Source organism: Poecilia reticulata, linkage group LG14 (assembly GCF_000633615.1).
Source record: "Poecilia reticulata strain Guanapo linkage group LG14, Guppy_female_1.0+MT, whole genome shotgun sequence".
In the NCBI taxonomy this organism is placed as follows: Eukaryota; Metazoa; Chordata; class Actinopteri; order Cyprinodontiformes; family Poeciliidae; genus Poecilia; species Poecilia reticulata.
In genome coordinates this window covers 17,596,039-17,611,924 of record NC_024344.1, presented here as the reverse complement: position 1 = coordinate 17,611,924, position 15,886 = coordinate 17,596,039, and the positions used below count along the sequence as shown (strand labels likewise).

At 41.7% G+C, this 15,886-nt stretch overlaps 1 protein-coding gene across 3 annotated transcripts in view; it reads right to left on the bottom strand.

The window, feature by feature from the left end:
- Positions 1–8,199: 8,199 nt before the first annotated feature.
- LOC103476097 (vacuole membrane protein 1) overlaps positions 8,200–15,886 on the bottom strand; it is a 77,339-nt gene continuing 69,652 nt past the window's right edge. For 2 of the 3 annotated variants that reach the window (XM_017308616.1, XM_017308615.1), the window contains exons 11-12: positions 12,011–12,113; positions 8,200–10,807 (exon numbers count right to left, since the gene is read on the bottom strand). In XM_017308616.1, the coding sequence (XP_017164105.1) occupies positions 10,664–10,807; positions 12,011–12,113 (247 nt within the window). In that variant the 3' untranslated portion in view covers positions 8,200–10,663. The remainder of the gene's footprint in view (positions 10,808–12,010; positions 12,114–15,886) is intronic. The other variant, XM_008428187.2, reaches the window with a different exon arrangement.

Genomic DNA, 15,886 nt, shown 5'->3' with positions numbered 1-15,886 from the left:
TGCACCGTTACTGTGTAAACACAGATCGTAATTAGAACGTTATCGTGTAAACGATCCAACAAAAACGGAACAAAAGTGCCGTTTTTGTTGGATCGTTATCGTGTAAACGCCCCCTAAGACTGTGAATGTGTACAAAGAAAACACTAGGTGGTGCTAGAGCACCTGTTCTTTTTCCTCTAGACAAAAAGTGCCCTTTTGAAATACATGTGTATATATATATTAGAGTGTAGTATGTGGCCTGTAATAAATCTCACCCTACTAAAGCAGCTAGCTGTTCCAACTGCCACATAAGGAGCCCCTTTTTTATACTTGAGCACCTGTCCCCCTCTTCAAAACTGTCCAAGACCCTGATGAAGATGTAGAGCTGGTAACGTGCCACACGGCTAGGTGGAAAAGCACACTGTTCCTTTTGAATCTGAGACTTGACTATCCGGTGGACAGGAACCCCAGAATAGACCGAATCCAGGAGCCTAATGTGACCTTTTCAATTATATTCTAATTTATTGAGATGTACTTGTGTCACCTGCCAGCATCCAGTTGCACAGATTTATTTTTGGTTTAATCGTGGGCCAATCTTTCAGGTTCCTTAGTGGAAGTAATCTAAAATATATACTTTAATAAATTCAGAATGGGTTTTAACATTTTGGCAATGGATTGGTACATGAGGAGAAAGTGTTGGCCTGAGATGAAACGGCAGCAAACAAAGGTGAGTTGATCTAAAGCCATAAAAAACTAACTTTTGAATTTGTATTTATTACATTTTACTGTAAGGTTCAAAATAACAAAAATACTTTTTTTTTTTTTACATCATGTTAAAAACACAGAAACAAAATATTTGTTAAAAGCAGCAAAGACATATCACAATTTGTTTTTCATTTGGTGAACAAGATTTAAACTTATTCAGAGGAAAATGTCCAGTTTAGTTTCACATCTAACGGAAAAGAAAAAGGTCTTCTCCACGTTGACATCCAGGCGCTAAAATGGAAGAATCTGGTTAGATGTGCAAAGTTTGAGTTTAATCATCTGCTCTTCCCTTCCAAAAAAGAGGGCGGTTGTTTAATCTTTTCACATTTAGTTTTACTTTGGTAGGCAGGGGACGTGTTGTGCTCACCTTTAAGTAATGTTCTATCCTGCTGCTGCAAGAAAATGTAGCTTTATGACTCTGTTAAATATCTGCCTGTTTGAGGTCAGTCACAGTTATTCTGGTTCAATCAGGGATCATAATCGGTCCTATTTCAGAGTCAAATGGCCCAAACCATGAATGGGAACCCACAACCAATTAAAATAGGGTATAGAATAATATTTTTAAAGCGGAAAAGACAATTAAGGTAACATGGACATAAAATAGTACTGCTTAAGAGTGTGAAATAGAAGGAAATGGAGGAAATAAAATTGAAATGCTTTGGTATGAAATGGAGGTATGACTTGGTGAAGGGTCTTATCAACTCAGAACTGCCCAAAAAAAGTTAGTACGAAACTTTTAAATTGCTACTAACTGGATTGTCATGAGAAAGAAAAAACTATTTTAGTTTTAAGGGGCAGTAATATGTCATTTTCCAGGCACACAGTGCCACTTTATAGTACAGTCAAGTAACTTTGTTACCTTCAGTTGTTATAAAAATGCAATATTTAACTTCCTAACTTAACACCTTGGAATTTGAAATAAAGGCCACTGTCTCTTTAAAAACTATTGCTCTTTCTGAAACTCCGCCTTCAGGAAGTCATCACAACATCCTGATGACATCACGCGAACTCAGCAGGTTCCACCAGGCATTGGCTAATTGCAGCTGGCTAGTTTGAAGGAGCTGAGCAGGAATCGGTGCTCTGTGAGGCGGAAGCTTGGAAAATGCTGTGCTGAGGAGGAGCTTTGTCCATAAAGGCGGCGCTTGGTTCCCCACAATCGTTTTGCACAGCTGAACGGTTGCCACGGGCGATTAAAAGATTTCTCAAACATGCATAAAAAAATCAAAGCAATGGCATTATAACATGATGTGTAGCTCGAAAAAGTTGATTTTACACAACAGTGCCCTTAAAATCAGACTTCCTGTTTTGCTTTTTGACCCTTCTTTGCAGACTGACGCTTGCCTTAACGTTGACAATTAACATAACGTTTCCCAAACCCGCCATAAATCAAGGTGCTTCTCATGTTCGCGATGCAGCTGCCGGCGGTTTTTCCACTTCCTTCCGGCGTTGCCTAATTTGCGTAGGAAAGCCGAGAAAGAACACACACTGCCATGGCCGGTATACTTGGAAGGTGGTGTGCTGCATTCCTGAGTAATATTTTGAAGATGGCATCATGTCATGACACAGAACCCCGAGATGGTGTGCAAAGCTGTGCGTAAGCAAAACCTGAGGAGAAGCTGCTGCAGAGGTGGATCGCTGCTGTCAGATAGCACGCATTCCACGGGCTTACTCAGAGCTTCTCACGTCCAAGAGCCGTGTTATTCCTAGGCAAATACCTACAATTTTACACCCACCCTGCTCCCAGGCGTGCTGTACCTTGTCGAGCTTGCTGAGCACCAGTCACGTTCCCTCTGAGTGTTTGACACACCCGAATGACATCAACACATAAAAGATAAGCTGGCAGTAAAAAGAAAAAAGAAAAAAAGAAAATGAAAGAAAAGAAGTAAATGACAAAGATTTACGCAAATTTTTTCACCACTCCTCTCAGCCTTGTTGTGACATGTCGGTTTACGAGCTCAGAAGCTTCTTTTTAATGACTTTTATCCATCGTTTTTAATGCCGCACAGAACCTGAGGGGGGTACTGTAAGTGCACACACCTTTGTAAAAAAAAAAGAAAAAGAAAAAGAAGGTTGTCGTACCTCTCAGGTCTTCTGGTTCTGGTTCTGCTCTGCATCACCAGAACCAAACGCGAAGAAGCAGCGTTCAGCTTCTACGCTCCTCAAAACTGCAAAACAGCTGAAACACTGAGCTCCTTTAAATCAAGGCTTAAAGCGCGCCTGTTTAGAGTTGCTATCGAACCTCAATAAATGTAACATTGATCAACGTATTTAATGTTTATTTTAACGATGGCATGTCTGTTACTGGTTTACACAGTTGTTGACTGTATGATGTGATCTTTTTATGTTTTCTTGGTGTAAAGCACTTTATATGGCGTTGTTATTGAAATGTGCTGTACAAATAAACGTGATTGGTTGAAATCTGTTATGAGTGGAAATGTAAAGAATAAAAAAAAAAAAAAACTTCGATAAGTGAGAGTAAGTAAAACAAATACTTTCTGACTCGGTTCCAGCATTCAGCCTTCTTGAATTCAAAATCGGTTGTAGTAAAGCTGATTAAACTCAAACCCACATTTTGGTTCTAGCCATGGTTTGTAGAGAAGATTCAAAGGGTCAGAAGGAGCTCACAGTACAAATAAATCAGTGACGGTTTAATCAAAAAACTAAGTTTAACAGAAAATCTGTGGTTTCACATGAAGTCGGGGTTGTGGACAAGAGAAGTCATGAGGATCTGATGAGGAATGTTTGCTGGACAGATGAGGTGTATATTAGTGGGATGCTGACTCCAGCTAAACTGAACCAAAAGGTGCTTCAAACTAAGTGTTAGCTTCAGGGCGTGCAACCTGCAGGCCAATACATCTTTTTTAATTCTTCCTTTTCTCTGACAGATTGATTAATTTGTCGACTGAGTTGTATGGGATAACCTCCCTGCTATAAGTAGAAAGGGGGGGAAACAAAGAGAAAAAAGGTTGAAATGGTTTATCGTCGCCTCATTTATTTCCCATCAAAGAAAAAAACAGTCATTTTGCGTATTTTTATCTCGAAGTAATTATTACTGTCATGTTTCTTTAAATCTGCCCTGTGGTTCCATGGTTTTCTTTTTCTTTTTTTTTTTTCCGTCAGCTGCAACTGCAGTTGTTCTCAAGTTTTGAAAGACCTGCATAAAATACCCCAGCAGCGCCTCTTGGCACCAGGCATTAAATCGTCTGCCATACTGGTTTCGTGTGGACAGGAAGAGCAGAGGGTTCTGCCAAACTATGCTGTTAAAATACCCACACATCATGGGTTATTTCTGCTCAACACACGGACGGATGTGTTTTCATGTGTCCAACTAGATCCAACACACGGATCGTCATATCGCAGATATGCTTTGAATGGCTGCGTTTAGATTAATTGTAAATCTTCAACAGGGGGGGTCAAAGTGGCTGCTGGTATGTTCAGTAGTCAAATCTATCACTGTGAGGAGGCCTTGTGATCTGATTAAAAGAAGCTCTCCTCTCCCAGATGAAGTGAATCACGATGGGTATGAAGCCGCTGATAAGCCTGTTTGATCTTGCCATGCCAAAGCCACAAGAAAGGAAGCAAAGGCCTTTGGAGCCTGGTCTCCGCGCTAACCACAGTTATGATGAACGAGTGCTTACAGGCATGTGTTTAACACAGGGGAACAGATAAGTCAGGCACTTCTTAATCCCAGCGATGAGACGCCTCATGGTTTAAGATGGGTGTTTTTTTTTACTGATTTTTTATTTTTTTTTAATAAACCCGATGCCCCATTTAAACACAAACGCGTGAAATGTTCCTCTGATACAAATACAGTGCATTTCAGACTCGTGCTGTTTAAAAATTGGGTCACATTTTGTTTAAGTAAGGGAGAGGGGGGAGTATTTGCGTTGTGTTTGTATTCAGTACCAACATATAAATTATGGATAATTACGAAGCGAGACAAAAAAAAAAAAAAAAGTTTCATTTTTGGTTTTTCTACAAATAAAAATCAAAACAGTCGGCGGCGTGCGTTGGTTTTCAGCTACCCTGACTAAATGCCTCTTAATGCTATTACAGCTGCAAGTCGTTGGTGTCTCTCCACCAGCTTTGCATACCTGGAGATGAAAATGTTCGCTCATTCTTCTTCAGTAAATATCTCGATCTCAGTCGGGTGGATGGAGAACATCTGGTGACACCAGCTTTCGTTCGGGTTTGGACCGACCGGGGCCTCGATCTAACGCCTGGACGTGTCTCGGTCTAAACCAGCGGCGTCGAACTCATTTTCATTTTGGGCCGTATCGAAAATCTGAATGTTCTCAAAGGGCCGGTTGTTCAAGAATATATTGATAAAAACCATTAAATTGTTAAAATATTAATAAATAGATGTTTCMTCCAATAAGTGTTTCTTAAAGTGAAATTATATTGATAATTCACATTAATTAGTCCAACCAGTACTTGGTGATTGTTTTTGTGTTTTTTTTTGCAATCAAAATCGTAGATTTTGTAGTGATAATATAGGAATATTTGTCAGGAATTTTTACGATATTTGCGCTAATATATGATGTTAAATGTGACTTCTTGTTAATTGCTGTATCAGTCACATATATAACTTGACATCAAGTGAGGTTAAATTAATGTTTTTGGCCAGTTTTGAGAAAAAATGTCAGTAAAATCATAAAAAAAATGTGGGGATCTGTTGATTTTGTGTGAATTTTGTGTATTTGTGAAAAACTGGAGGTACTTATTGATGTAATCTGGAGTCTGGAGGGCCACATAAAAAGCTACGGCGGGCCAGATTTGGCCCCCGGGCCTTGAGTTTGACGCATGTGGTCTAAACCGTTGCATCATTCTACGGCTGAAGGTTTCTGCGCTCCTGGCTCAATCATTAGCCTCCCAAGATTCCACCGGTTGTTTTTTTTTAAGCTAACACTTTTCAATACATTTTCTTCTTCTCCACTTTACAATTGTGTCATGTTTTGTGTTGGTCCATCGCATCAAATTCAAACAAAGACACACGGAGTTATGTGACTGGAACGTGACAAAATGTCCAAAGGTTTGTCTTCACTGCGAAAATGCAACATTTTACCACGTAGTTTTTGTCTAGTTTTTAGTGCAAATAGTTTTATGTGACACACTTACACGAGAAATTAAACTTTCGATAACTTTTCAGTAAGATACAGGAGAATGTTTTACATAAATAACAAATTAACTAAATCTTTAATCTCATTGTACATGTGTGACAAACAATAAATTCATTCATCACAATTCCGTAATGTAAAAAAGTACTAGTTTCACTGGCAGATTTTTTTCACTGATAGGTTTTCACTTTTTATGAGTGAAAAATCTGGAACTGATACTTTATTATTATTATGATTATTAGGGAAGTACTGACAAGCTCCTGTACCCTGCTAAGAAAAGTTAGCAGGATACAGGATATGTGAGTTAGTTTTGTCTTATTTCAAGTTTGGACGATATTTGCCCTTAAAACAATAGAAAAACAATACTTTGTAAGTTTTATGTTTTGTTTCCAGTGTTACGTTCGTCTTGTAGCTTTTGAGCATTTCTGAGTGATTATTCCTCTTTTCAAACGGTGTTGTCAGTACTAATTTCTGTTAATTAATGTTAACATTCTTTATTTATCCCAAAGGGGACCGGCATATGGTCTTACCATAACTCTTAACATCTAAGTATCTTGAAAAAAGTTGTGATGCTGTGGGCTCAAAGAATTTCCAGTAGCAGCCAATGTTACATCAAATCTAAGGAAGCCTCTGACTCAACGAGTGTTAGAAACTCAATTTCTGGGCCACAGAGACGATATTCCAAAGTGTCCTGGATGAAACCATCTGTTGTTGGCAAGCACTGCTAATCCACCTGGTTTGCCTCTGCTGCTCCTCTTTAAATGTGTTTATCTGCATAGAAAGTCAGGCAGAGAGATGTTGCTAATCCTCGCCCATCGTGACTGATGTGATAATATGAACTTTCTCCTTCTCTTGCTGCTCTTTTAACTCTTTACTCTGATTGACAGTCCTAAAAAATCAGGCTGTGCTGGTTGGAATATATGGATAAAGAAATAAAGTGTATACACTTACAAAATTGATACTCCAAAAGCTAAAAGCCTTCCACACATCTCAGCAGAACATTAGACCATAACCAGATCAGATTACCAAATTTTAACAGTTTACTTTGAAATGAAAACTAAAACTTTTTTGATTTCTACATCTGAATTTTTTATTTATTTTTTATCTCCATGAACTGGATCTGTTCAGTGGGAAAGCATCTCACTGCTACTCACAAAAACAAAGAAGCTTTAATGTGATTTTTTTTTTATAAAAAAAAAAAAAAAAAAGACGACGGAAATCCACCCGGTCAGCATAATTTAATGAGACAGAGTGTGAAAGGAACTAAGTGGATAACCAAATGCAGAGTGGGCTCGTGGGTGGGCGGTGGATGAAGTCAGTGATATTTCAGCATCCCCCGGTGGTTAGCCTGCCGACAGGGAGGAGGAGGAGGTGGGAGACAGTGATTCTGGAGGTGGGGTCATTATTACATTATTAGAGTCTCAGTCCAGCCGCCTGTTTGAACAGGTACAATCTGAACGCTGGAGGGAGGGAAAGGGGAGCTCCAAGCTGGGCCCCCAGAGGCAGGGCGAGGATGGGAACGGGTCCATCTTGCCGGTGCTCTGGGTGTGGCCGATCTGGGAGCGGCGCAGATCGACCCCAGAACAGGTTCCACACATTGGACCGCAGGATACCGGATGATGCTGCGCGGTACCTGAACAAGTCTGGTCTGAAGTCAGGCGTAGCCGCAGCATGCACCATCAAGATAAGGAAGTTTCCCTCATGCAAATGGAAATACCCGAGAAGAGGCTTCCAGTTTTACACGTACAACTTCTCTAATTGTGTTTAGAAATGTGTACAGATTTTATCCAAGTTTTTGTCATTATTTTTAAAATAGTATTTTGTGTAAGAGGTTTCGATTAATTTCCTAAATTTACCCCACTGTCAGACAATAAGGAATATTTAAAAAATATTTGAATAAATCTGATTTTTTTTTTTGCTACATAACAGAAAATAGTGTAAAATGTCACAGACTTCCTTTTTTTTAAAGTATGAAATAAATGCAGTGCTGCCATAATTCAGAACTAACAGCGAAGCTCTGGCTTGGATTCTGAAATGGAGATGATGTCAGCGCGGCAGGCGCAAATTGGTAACGTGATAACCGTTTGGACGTGAAACACTAGATGTGGAAACTGGAGTTGTGAGGGACTCACTATCCTCCCTATCCCTCTTTCTTGGCTGACATGCGAGATTCTTCAGAGGCTCCAGGGTCAGCGTGGACCCAGCAGTGTTGTCAAGACTCATCACATAAGAAACACAACACCACTCTTCTTTTCTTTCTTTTTTAATTTCAGCTTTATTAAAGATAAAAACGACAGCAAAACACAATACACACAAGTTTAAATTATTATTATTATTATTTTTTACAGACATTCATCATAAACAGGAACTCACCCTGGAACATATGAACTGAGTTTCTATACAAACACATTCAGGTTAGTTGTGCCAAAAGGGGCTCCCTCTTGGAACAGGACATCCTGAAACAGGCCAAGCAAAACATTCCTTATGACAGCAAGGCATTCCAGCTTAACTCAGTGATTTTACTTTTACAACCTAAAGAAAGTTCAATTTGTTTGCTCAAAAATGGGGGGCGAAGGAGGAGGGGGGGTGGGGGGTCAGACTAATTTCAGATTTGTATGTTTACTTACTTGTGGGAAAAATAAATAAATACAATAAAATAAATCAACAGGGTCGTTCCAATAAAGTGCTACCTCGTACAAAAATGAGTATTGAGCAACAGAAGAAAGTTTTCATTGCAACAGAAGAGGGAAGTGTTAAAAAAAAAAAGGGGAAGGAGGAGGCCGGTTGAGCACTGCGTGTACTATACCTAAGGCTGAGTGTCACAATGTGATGTTTTGCAATGAGGTGTGTACTGTCTGGATTCTCTGGAAATTTTTTTAAAAAAGCCAGTCAGCTCACACACACGTACGCACACAGACACACAAGCATCTGCATTCTCAAACACAGTTCCTCACATAAAGCCACATAAAAACCCTCAAGGACGTCAGCGTGGAGGAAATAAACAATAGAGTCACATCTCCGACGTTTCGCAAGCGGTTGGGAGAAAGGGGAAGTGACATCGCGGGGCACACACCTCTGAATGGGAACTGATGCTAACTGAAACAATGATAATACCAACGAGGACGAGGAGGGAGGAGGACACAACAGGATGCTGGTCAGATGAAAGAGCCCGAAATGTCAGACAGCCTACAGACTGTTGTCGCCTTGCAATCTTAACAGCCAACACCAGTCTGATAAGCTATCTGACAGGCCGAGAGAGTGACGGACATGCCTGAAGACGTATGCATGGACACACACACAGAACAATGAATTTTAAAGAGAGAGAGAGAGAGAGAGAGAGAGAGAGAGAGAGAGAGAGAGAGAGAATTCTAATCCGACTTACCGTGATGGGAGGAAAGAGAAAGAAAAAAAAAGAAAAAAGAAAAAGGAGGACATGTGAATGTTCTCGACTAGAGCCGGTGCGGAGCACAGGGTTCAGCTCACCCAACAGTACCCCTCTGTTTTGAATCTACTCAAGTGATTCGTCTCCTGGCTCCGTGACTGAGGGGAGTGCAACGAGTTCATTCGAGGGTTCAGCTGAGGTAACGGCACAGACGCTTTTCACTGTGAGCTGGAGGGCTTTTTTTCTCTCTCTTCTCCTCCCTCCCTCCCTCCCGCTGCTTGTGCCTGCGCTAGCGTCCCCGCTGCTCTCAGTCCAGTGTAGCACGGAGAGAGAGGGAGAGGGAAAACGGCACATTTCATTGGCGATTAAAATAATAAGAGAGAGAGAAAAAAAAAAAAAAAAAAACAGGAAAAAGGCAGTGGGGTAATTGTCGAGCCAGCTGACGTTATCCGACAAAGAAAGAAAAGCCCGGTGTCCTCCTTTTCGAACAAAAAGCTCCAAAGGACAAGAGGAGACAAAAAGAAGGAAGATTTCTCTTAACGGCTCTGAGCTAGCACGTCAGGTAGTAGCCTGCATGCGCTCACGAGCGGCTTTAATCCACAAAAAGACGAGGCGGCTCGCGCTAACGCGAACCGCTATCTGCGTGTGACGCACAGACACGCGCGCTCAGTTGTAGATCTGATTGAATATATATATACACACACGGCTGCATCTGGTAAAGTAGCCCCCCGGGCTGACTCATGCGCTCTCTTCCTGGAAGCAGAACAATGAACGCAGACAAAGGGACCAGCAGGGGGTGATTCAAGACTGATTTATCATTACTTATCTAGAAGTACTACAGCCCACACAAAAGAAGAAGTCACCTATCTCACCATGTGTATCCTAAAATATTCACTGACATCCCCACAGCTGCTAGACAAGAAGTGGAAATGATGCAGTTCCAAAGAAAACCTCATTCACTAGTTTCTGATCTAATCAGCCAGAGCAGAGCAACTTACAAAGCTGAAAGAGTATTCTAACAACTAGACAGCAAACACAGTTGGTATTTAAAACAATTCTACTGTTGTGATAAACTTGGGCGAGACTTAGGAATAGTTAAAAGCATGGATGCCTACATAGAGTCACGCAAATCCCAAGCAAGCACCTACCTTTGAGGGGAAAAGACACATAAATCACAAAATAGCTACCAAATTGCAAAGCCTTCATAAACTAGCGAATGGAAGTCCAAGTTCAAGATAAACATGTTGTTACAGATGCAAGAGAGAAACCAGATGGGTCGGACTTTTTTTTTTTTTTTTTGATTGTTGCCTGGGATAATGACCGGGTATTAGCCAAAAGGGAGAGTAGATATGAAGGAAGGAGGGTTTGGAGGTTGGTGGTCCGACGCAATCTTTCCCCCCCGTTTGCCCCTGACTGGTCCTCACTCCGTCTTGCTGTCCGAGGACTTGTCGTGCCGCTTGCGCTTGGCGTAGCTCTGCGCCATGGAGTTGACAATGGAGCAGACAAAGAAGCATACCATGATGACCACAACCTTCTCGAAGAGCCACGAGAGCCAGTTCTCCTCCTGCCAGGAGCCACAGAGAAAGAGAGAGAGAGAGGAGAAGAGCTCGGTCAGTAAAAAGGAGGGCCACCCCCTTCTTCCTCCCACCAACACCACCACACGCAGCAGAAGCACCCCCCCTCCACTCCGCTCTTCCCCTCCGCTCCTGATGCTGTAGGCTAGGTGGGGATCCAGCTCCATGTGCAGGACAGATAGAGATCAGGGGTAATAAAACACGCGGCAGCCCCCGCCGTCCTCCCTCCTGTAACGCCCCCGGTGACCCCAGCCTGCAGCCTGCCTCCACCGAGTTAAATTGCCTCGCTCCTCTCCCCCGTAACTGCTGGAGGCTCGGGTTACAAGAAAAAAGGAACATTGTTCTAGAAAATGCCTTAATCTGTCCTTGTGCAACTCAAAGTCTACCCTCTTTATTCCTTCTCCTTCCTTGTACGCACTTAAAAAAAAAAAAAAAAAAGAAGAAGAAAAAAAAATCGTTCTCAATGAATCACTAAGTGTACAAGCGAGAGGGGGAGGGGGGGAAGGACCGAAAAGAGGGAAAACGGCTTTAAAAAAAGAAATAGGCTTCAGCTACAACTGGCTCTTTTTGTTCTAGACAAGGTGGAGGGGGGGGAGAGTTTGATGGATTGTCACAAGGGTGGGGGTGTTGTGGGGGGGGCGGCTTGGTCTACAGTTAATGCTGGGTTCAGGCGGGGCACCGAGTGCAAGTGTGTGTGACACATAGGGGAGTGACTACACTTGCACACACTCTTCCCTATTGGTAAGACGGAGCATGAGTCAGCACACCCCATGCTACAGTAGTACAGTTCGGGTGAAGCGGGACCCCACGCTACCCCCGACCCCCCCACCGCCACCACCGCCCCTCTCCTCCTTCCGTCTCTCCCCCACCCGCCCGCCCGAGGCGGCGCGATATTCACTCTGTCATTCTGGGACCCGAACACGTCTCTGTAATTTACTCTATCGCTAACAGGTTCAACGGAAAGCAACAAAATCTAAAGAAGTTACCTCCCTGGGTCTGTTTTCTATTTATTATTTTTTTAAATTATGACACATCTAATAACTAACAAAATAATACAAAGTGTGTTCAAGGCTGAAAATAGGGCAGTTATGTAAATACAAAAAGCAAAGGGGTTGAGCTTTCTTTTCTCCGAACGCACGTGTGGATGAGTAGAAAGTGAGATTGGCGTGGGGGCCCGAGGCCCCTATACTTACAGCTGGGGTCCCCTCTCCGGTGACATGGTGCAGCTTGGCCTTCTGGGCCTCCAAGTACTCCCTGAAGGGCTTCTGCAGTGCCGCACCCAGCAGAGGAACAGCGCTGTTTCCACCGACAAGAGGAGGATGAGAGGGTTGGGTGGAGGAAGAGGAGAAACAGAAAGAGAGGGAAGAGGTGGCGGGGTGGGGGGCAAAGAGACAGAGAAGGGGAGGATAGTGGTGGTGGGGTGATGGAGGGGAGGCGGCGGGTGGGTGGGGGGGGTTGCACAAATCACGTCACATCATTGTTACTCACCAGCCCAAGGGCAGCAACAAAGGGAGGCATGCCGTCCTGTCTCCGGTACTGTACAGAGCCGGCCCCGCTTCCTCTCTCCGAGGAGAGAGAAAGATGGGGGAGAGAGCAACGAGTGCAACCCCCGTCACCGCTCATCATCCCCACACACACACACACACACGCACACACACACCATAAAACACTCACTCAGATTTACGAAAAAAAAAAAAAAGAACAAAACTTCAGCAGGCACTCAAAAACAAACCAGAAACCTGACAAAAAAAAGGGGGTTAAAAATAAAAGTTGGCCTCATGGTCCTCATGCGGCAGCTGCGGCACCAGTAGTCAGTCACATTTTCCTGCTCAGCTCGCCTCTACACACACACACTCTCTCTCTCGGCTTCCTCTCCCGCTCTACGCTCTCTCTCACTCGCTCACATCGGTGAACTCGTTCACCTCCCCTGCAGTGCCTCCTCTGCCGCTGCAGCGAGGAGAAATGAATGACTTCTCAGAACTCTCACATTTATCATAGGCGGTTCCTGTAAGAACTGGTTTCAGCCAATTAATGAGGAAGTGAGTCGTACCCGAGCCGCGACGCCACTGGCTGAGACCCGCGGGGACCGGCCCACTGGGGGAGGGCCGCTGCTGTAAGACAGCCCATATTAGGAAACCCTTTACAAAATGCAGTCATCGACTACAAGCATTCTACTTTGGCCCCCTCCCTCAACCCCTCCACCCCTTTCCTTACCCTCTTACACACGCTTAAGGAAAAAGAAAAAAAAATGATGTGAGAGACTACAGAGAATGGCCTAGAATAGCGAATCAGTGGCCCATCCCTGAGTTAAAGTTAGTGATTAATCTCTAAACAAATACACACTAAAGACCTCCACTAATTTTCTTTTATGGATGCAACACTTCTCCCCCCCCCAGGGTTTCAGATCAACGCATTCCTCCTTTTCCACGTATGCATCTCTTTTTTTTTCTTTTTTTTTTTTTGTTCGCATGGGGCAGCCACCATCAAAGCTCCGAGGCACATCAAAGATTTTAGGGCAGCTCTTTGCGTGGGCAGTCATGTCACATACGGTTGGGTTTATGGCTGATAACTTTCTCTCGAGGAGGCAAGTCATTTCCGTTCCTCCCCATCCCACACACAGACACACTCGTACGTGTACACACCTCTATCTTACGGTGAGAAAAGAAACACTTTGTGTTAAATGATTGTGTTTACGACGAGGAGTTCCCTTAATGATTAACTTTATTACAGGTAGTTCACATCCGACTTGTAGAGAGGAACATGAAACAGATCTCTTTGGATTGGACTCTGGTGTATTTTATGTTAAGAACCTCATGGCACAAAAAAAAAAAAAAAAAGTTTGTTTTTTTTGGAGGGAAAAAACTAGCCTTCAAATTCCCCATCCCCCCAATTTGAGCAAATTCCCAACACATACACACATAACTTAAAATAAAGAATTTGGATCTGAAGAAAACCCAAATATCAGTGTGACTAAATGGAAAGTTTTAGAAAGCTCTGAATATATACATTCACTCGGCGTGTTAAAGCACAGAGGTAAGAACACAGAGAGAAGAAGAGTTTTCAGAAATGGCGGGCGAATCATCTCCTACACGATGAGCAACACTGAGTCATGAGCCGAGCAAATCCACCAACAAAGAAGCTCAAAGCTTACAGTCTGCTGCAGAAAACACAACCACACAGTCCACGGGTCTCTGCTTTATATGTCTGGTCATTTTTCTATTTTTGGGAATATACACTTCTTTTTTCCTGACAGGGTTCGTGGACAAAGCTGGATTCAGGAATTCCTCTTGTAGGTGTGTTGAGAATATATCTGTGAGTACATGTGCTGCACATCTTTCTGTGACAAAGGAGATCTTAATGGTGCAAGACAAAGTTATTTTTCTGTTAGCTGGGATTAAAACACTGTTTCTTTTTGTAACCTGGAAGTGGATTAAAAAAAAAACATTGAGAAAGTACAGAGCAAAAACTGTAAAGACAGTTGTTTTTTTCCATGTTCAGTAAATTGTTGGAAAATGTAACAATAATTATTCTCAGGACATTTTTTTTTGAAGTGGAAGAGTGGAGTCATGTTTATTTAAAAACGTAAAACAGCAACAAAATGTCCTACATGTCAAGCAAAAACCAAATCAGTACAACTTATCAACTGATTTGAATAGAGGAAATTCTGCACAGGTAAAAAGAGGAATAAGGAAATTCATGCTGAAAATTTCTGAAAAACTATAAATCCTCCTTTTAGAACTGAAACTGTTTCAATTCTGTGTCGAGTAAAATGTGATGCTTTCAGTATTCTTTTAATTTAGTACCTACTGTAAATGTCATGAAATTCAAAGTTGTCCGACTGAAAATAAAGATCACACTCATAACTTTAAGTGTATTTAATAAGGTGGGACAAAATTGTTCTGCATGTGCCACAAAGGTGTGCCACACTTCTGGGTCCGTCACTCACAAAATAAGTCGACTATTTTGTGATTTTGTCAAGTATATTAATAACATAAATAAATGACGCATGTTGGTGTTTGGTGCACATGATAATCCTTTGAGTGCTTGAGATAATTTAAAAATTATTGACTTTTTTTAATCAATCAAAAACAAAATAATAAAAAACTAAAATAATTTGGAGTGTGTGTGTGGGTGTGTGTGTGTGTGTGTGTGTGTTACTCTCTTCAGAAAGCTGCAGATAAGGAATGAGGAAAAGCAGAAATAATAACAGCAAGGAAAATTTAAAGAGGCTGTAAATGTTTTATTGAAAAACTGTAACACTTCCCACATGTGGATCCTCTGAAACATTTAACAAGTAAAATTATTTTAACTACCCAGAAATATATATATATATATATGTGTGTGTGTGTGTGTGTGTGTGTGTGTGTGTAAAGTCTATTTTAAATTTTACATTTTTCATGTCACAAAATCACATTGTACATTTTCTTTTACAAATAATTTTTGTAAAAAGCCAAAAGTTGTTTGAAGAGTTGCTGCTAAAATTTAAAAATAGCATTTATTGTAAAAAGTAATGTATGCTCTTTTTCTGCCTGAAGCTGATTTTGTACGTTAAATTATTTCACCAGAGGAATTTGAATACACGTCTTTGCAAACTGAAAGGTGACATAATGAAATAAATCTGATACTCAAACTTAATGTCTTTGTTGTTGTTTCTTTTCATGCATAGATGCAAACATAGAGTTTTTAAAAAAGTGTTAAATTAGATTTTAATGTATTTAACCACAGAGATTTACAGGGAACCAGAACGTACATCACTTACGATGCGCTCACACCCTATTTTCTTTCTTTGCTTTCCTCTAAACAAGGTAATACCGCCTCATTTTGAGAGTACAGTCAGATGAACCCTGCTCAGTTTGATCAACACTTTTTGAACATGAACTGATCTCATCCTGAGATGCAGGAGAAACCAAAGCTCTGCCACCTCCCTATAATACCACCAACACAATCCCTTCTTCTGCTTTCCCTCCCTGCGCTCACACAGCACATCTCTGCAGCTCATCCCAAAGCAACAATTATTAAACTGTTTGTCAGGTGGAATCAAGTGTATTCTGTGAAATATGACAGCTCTG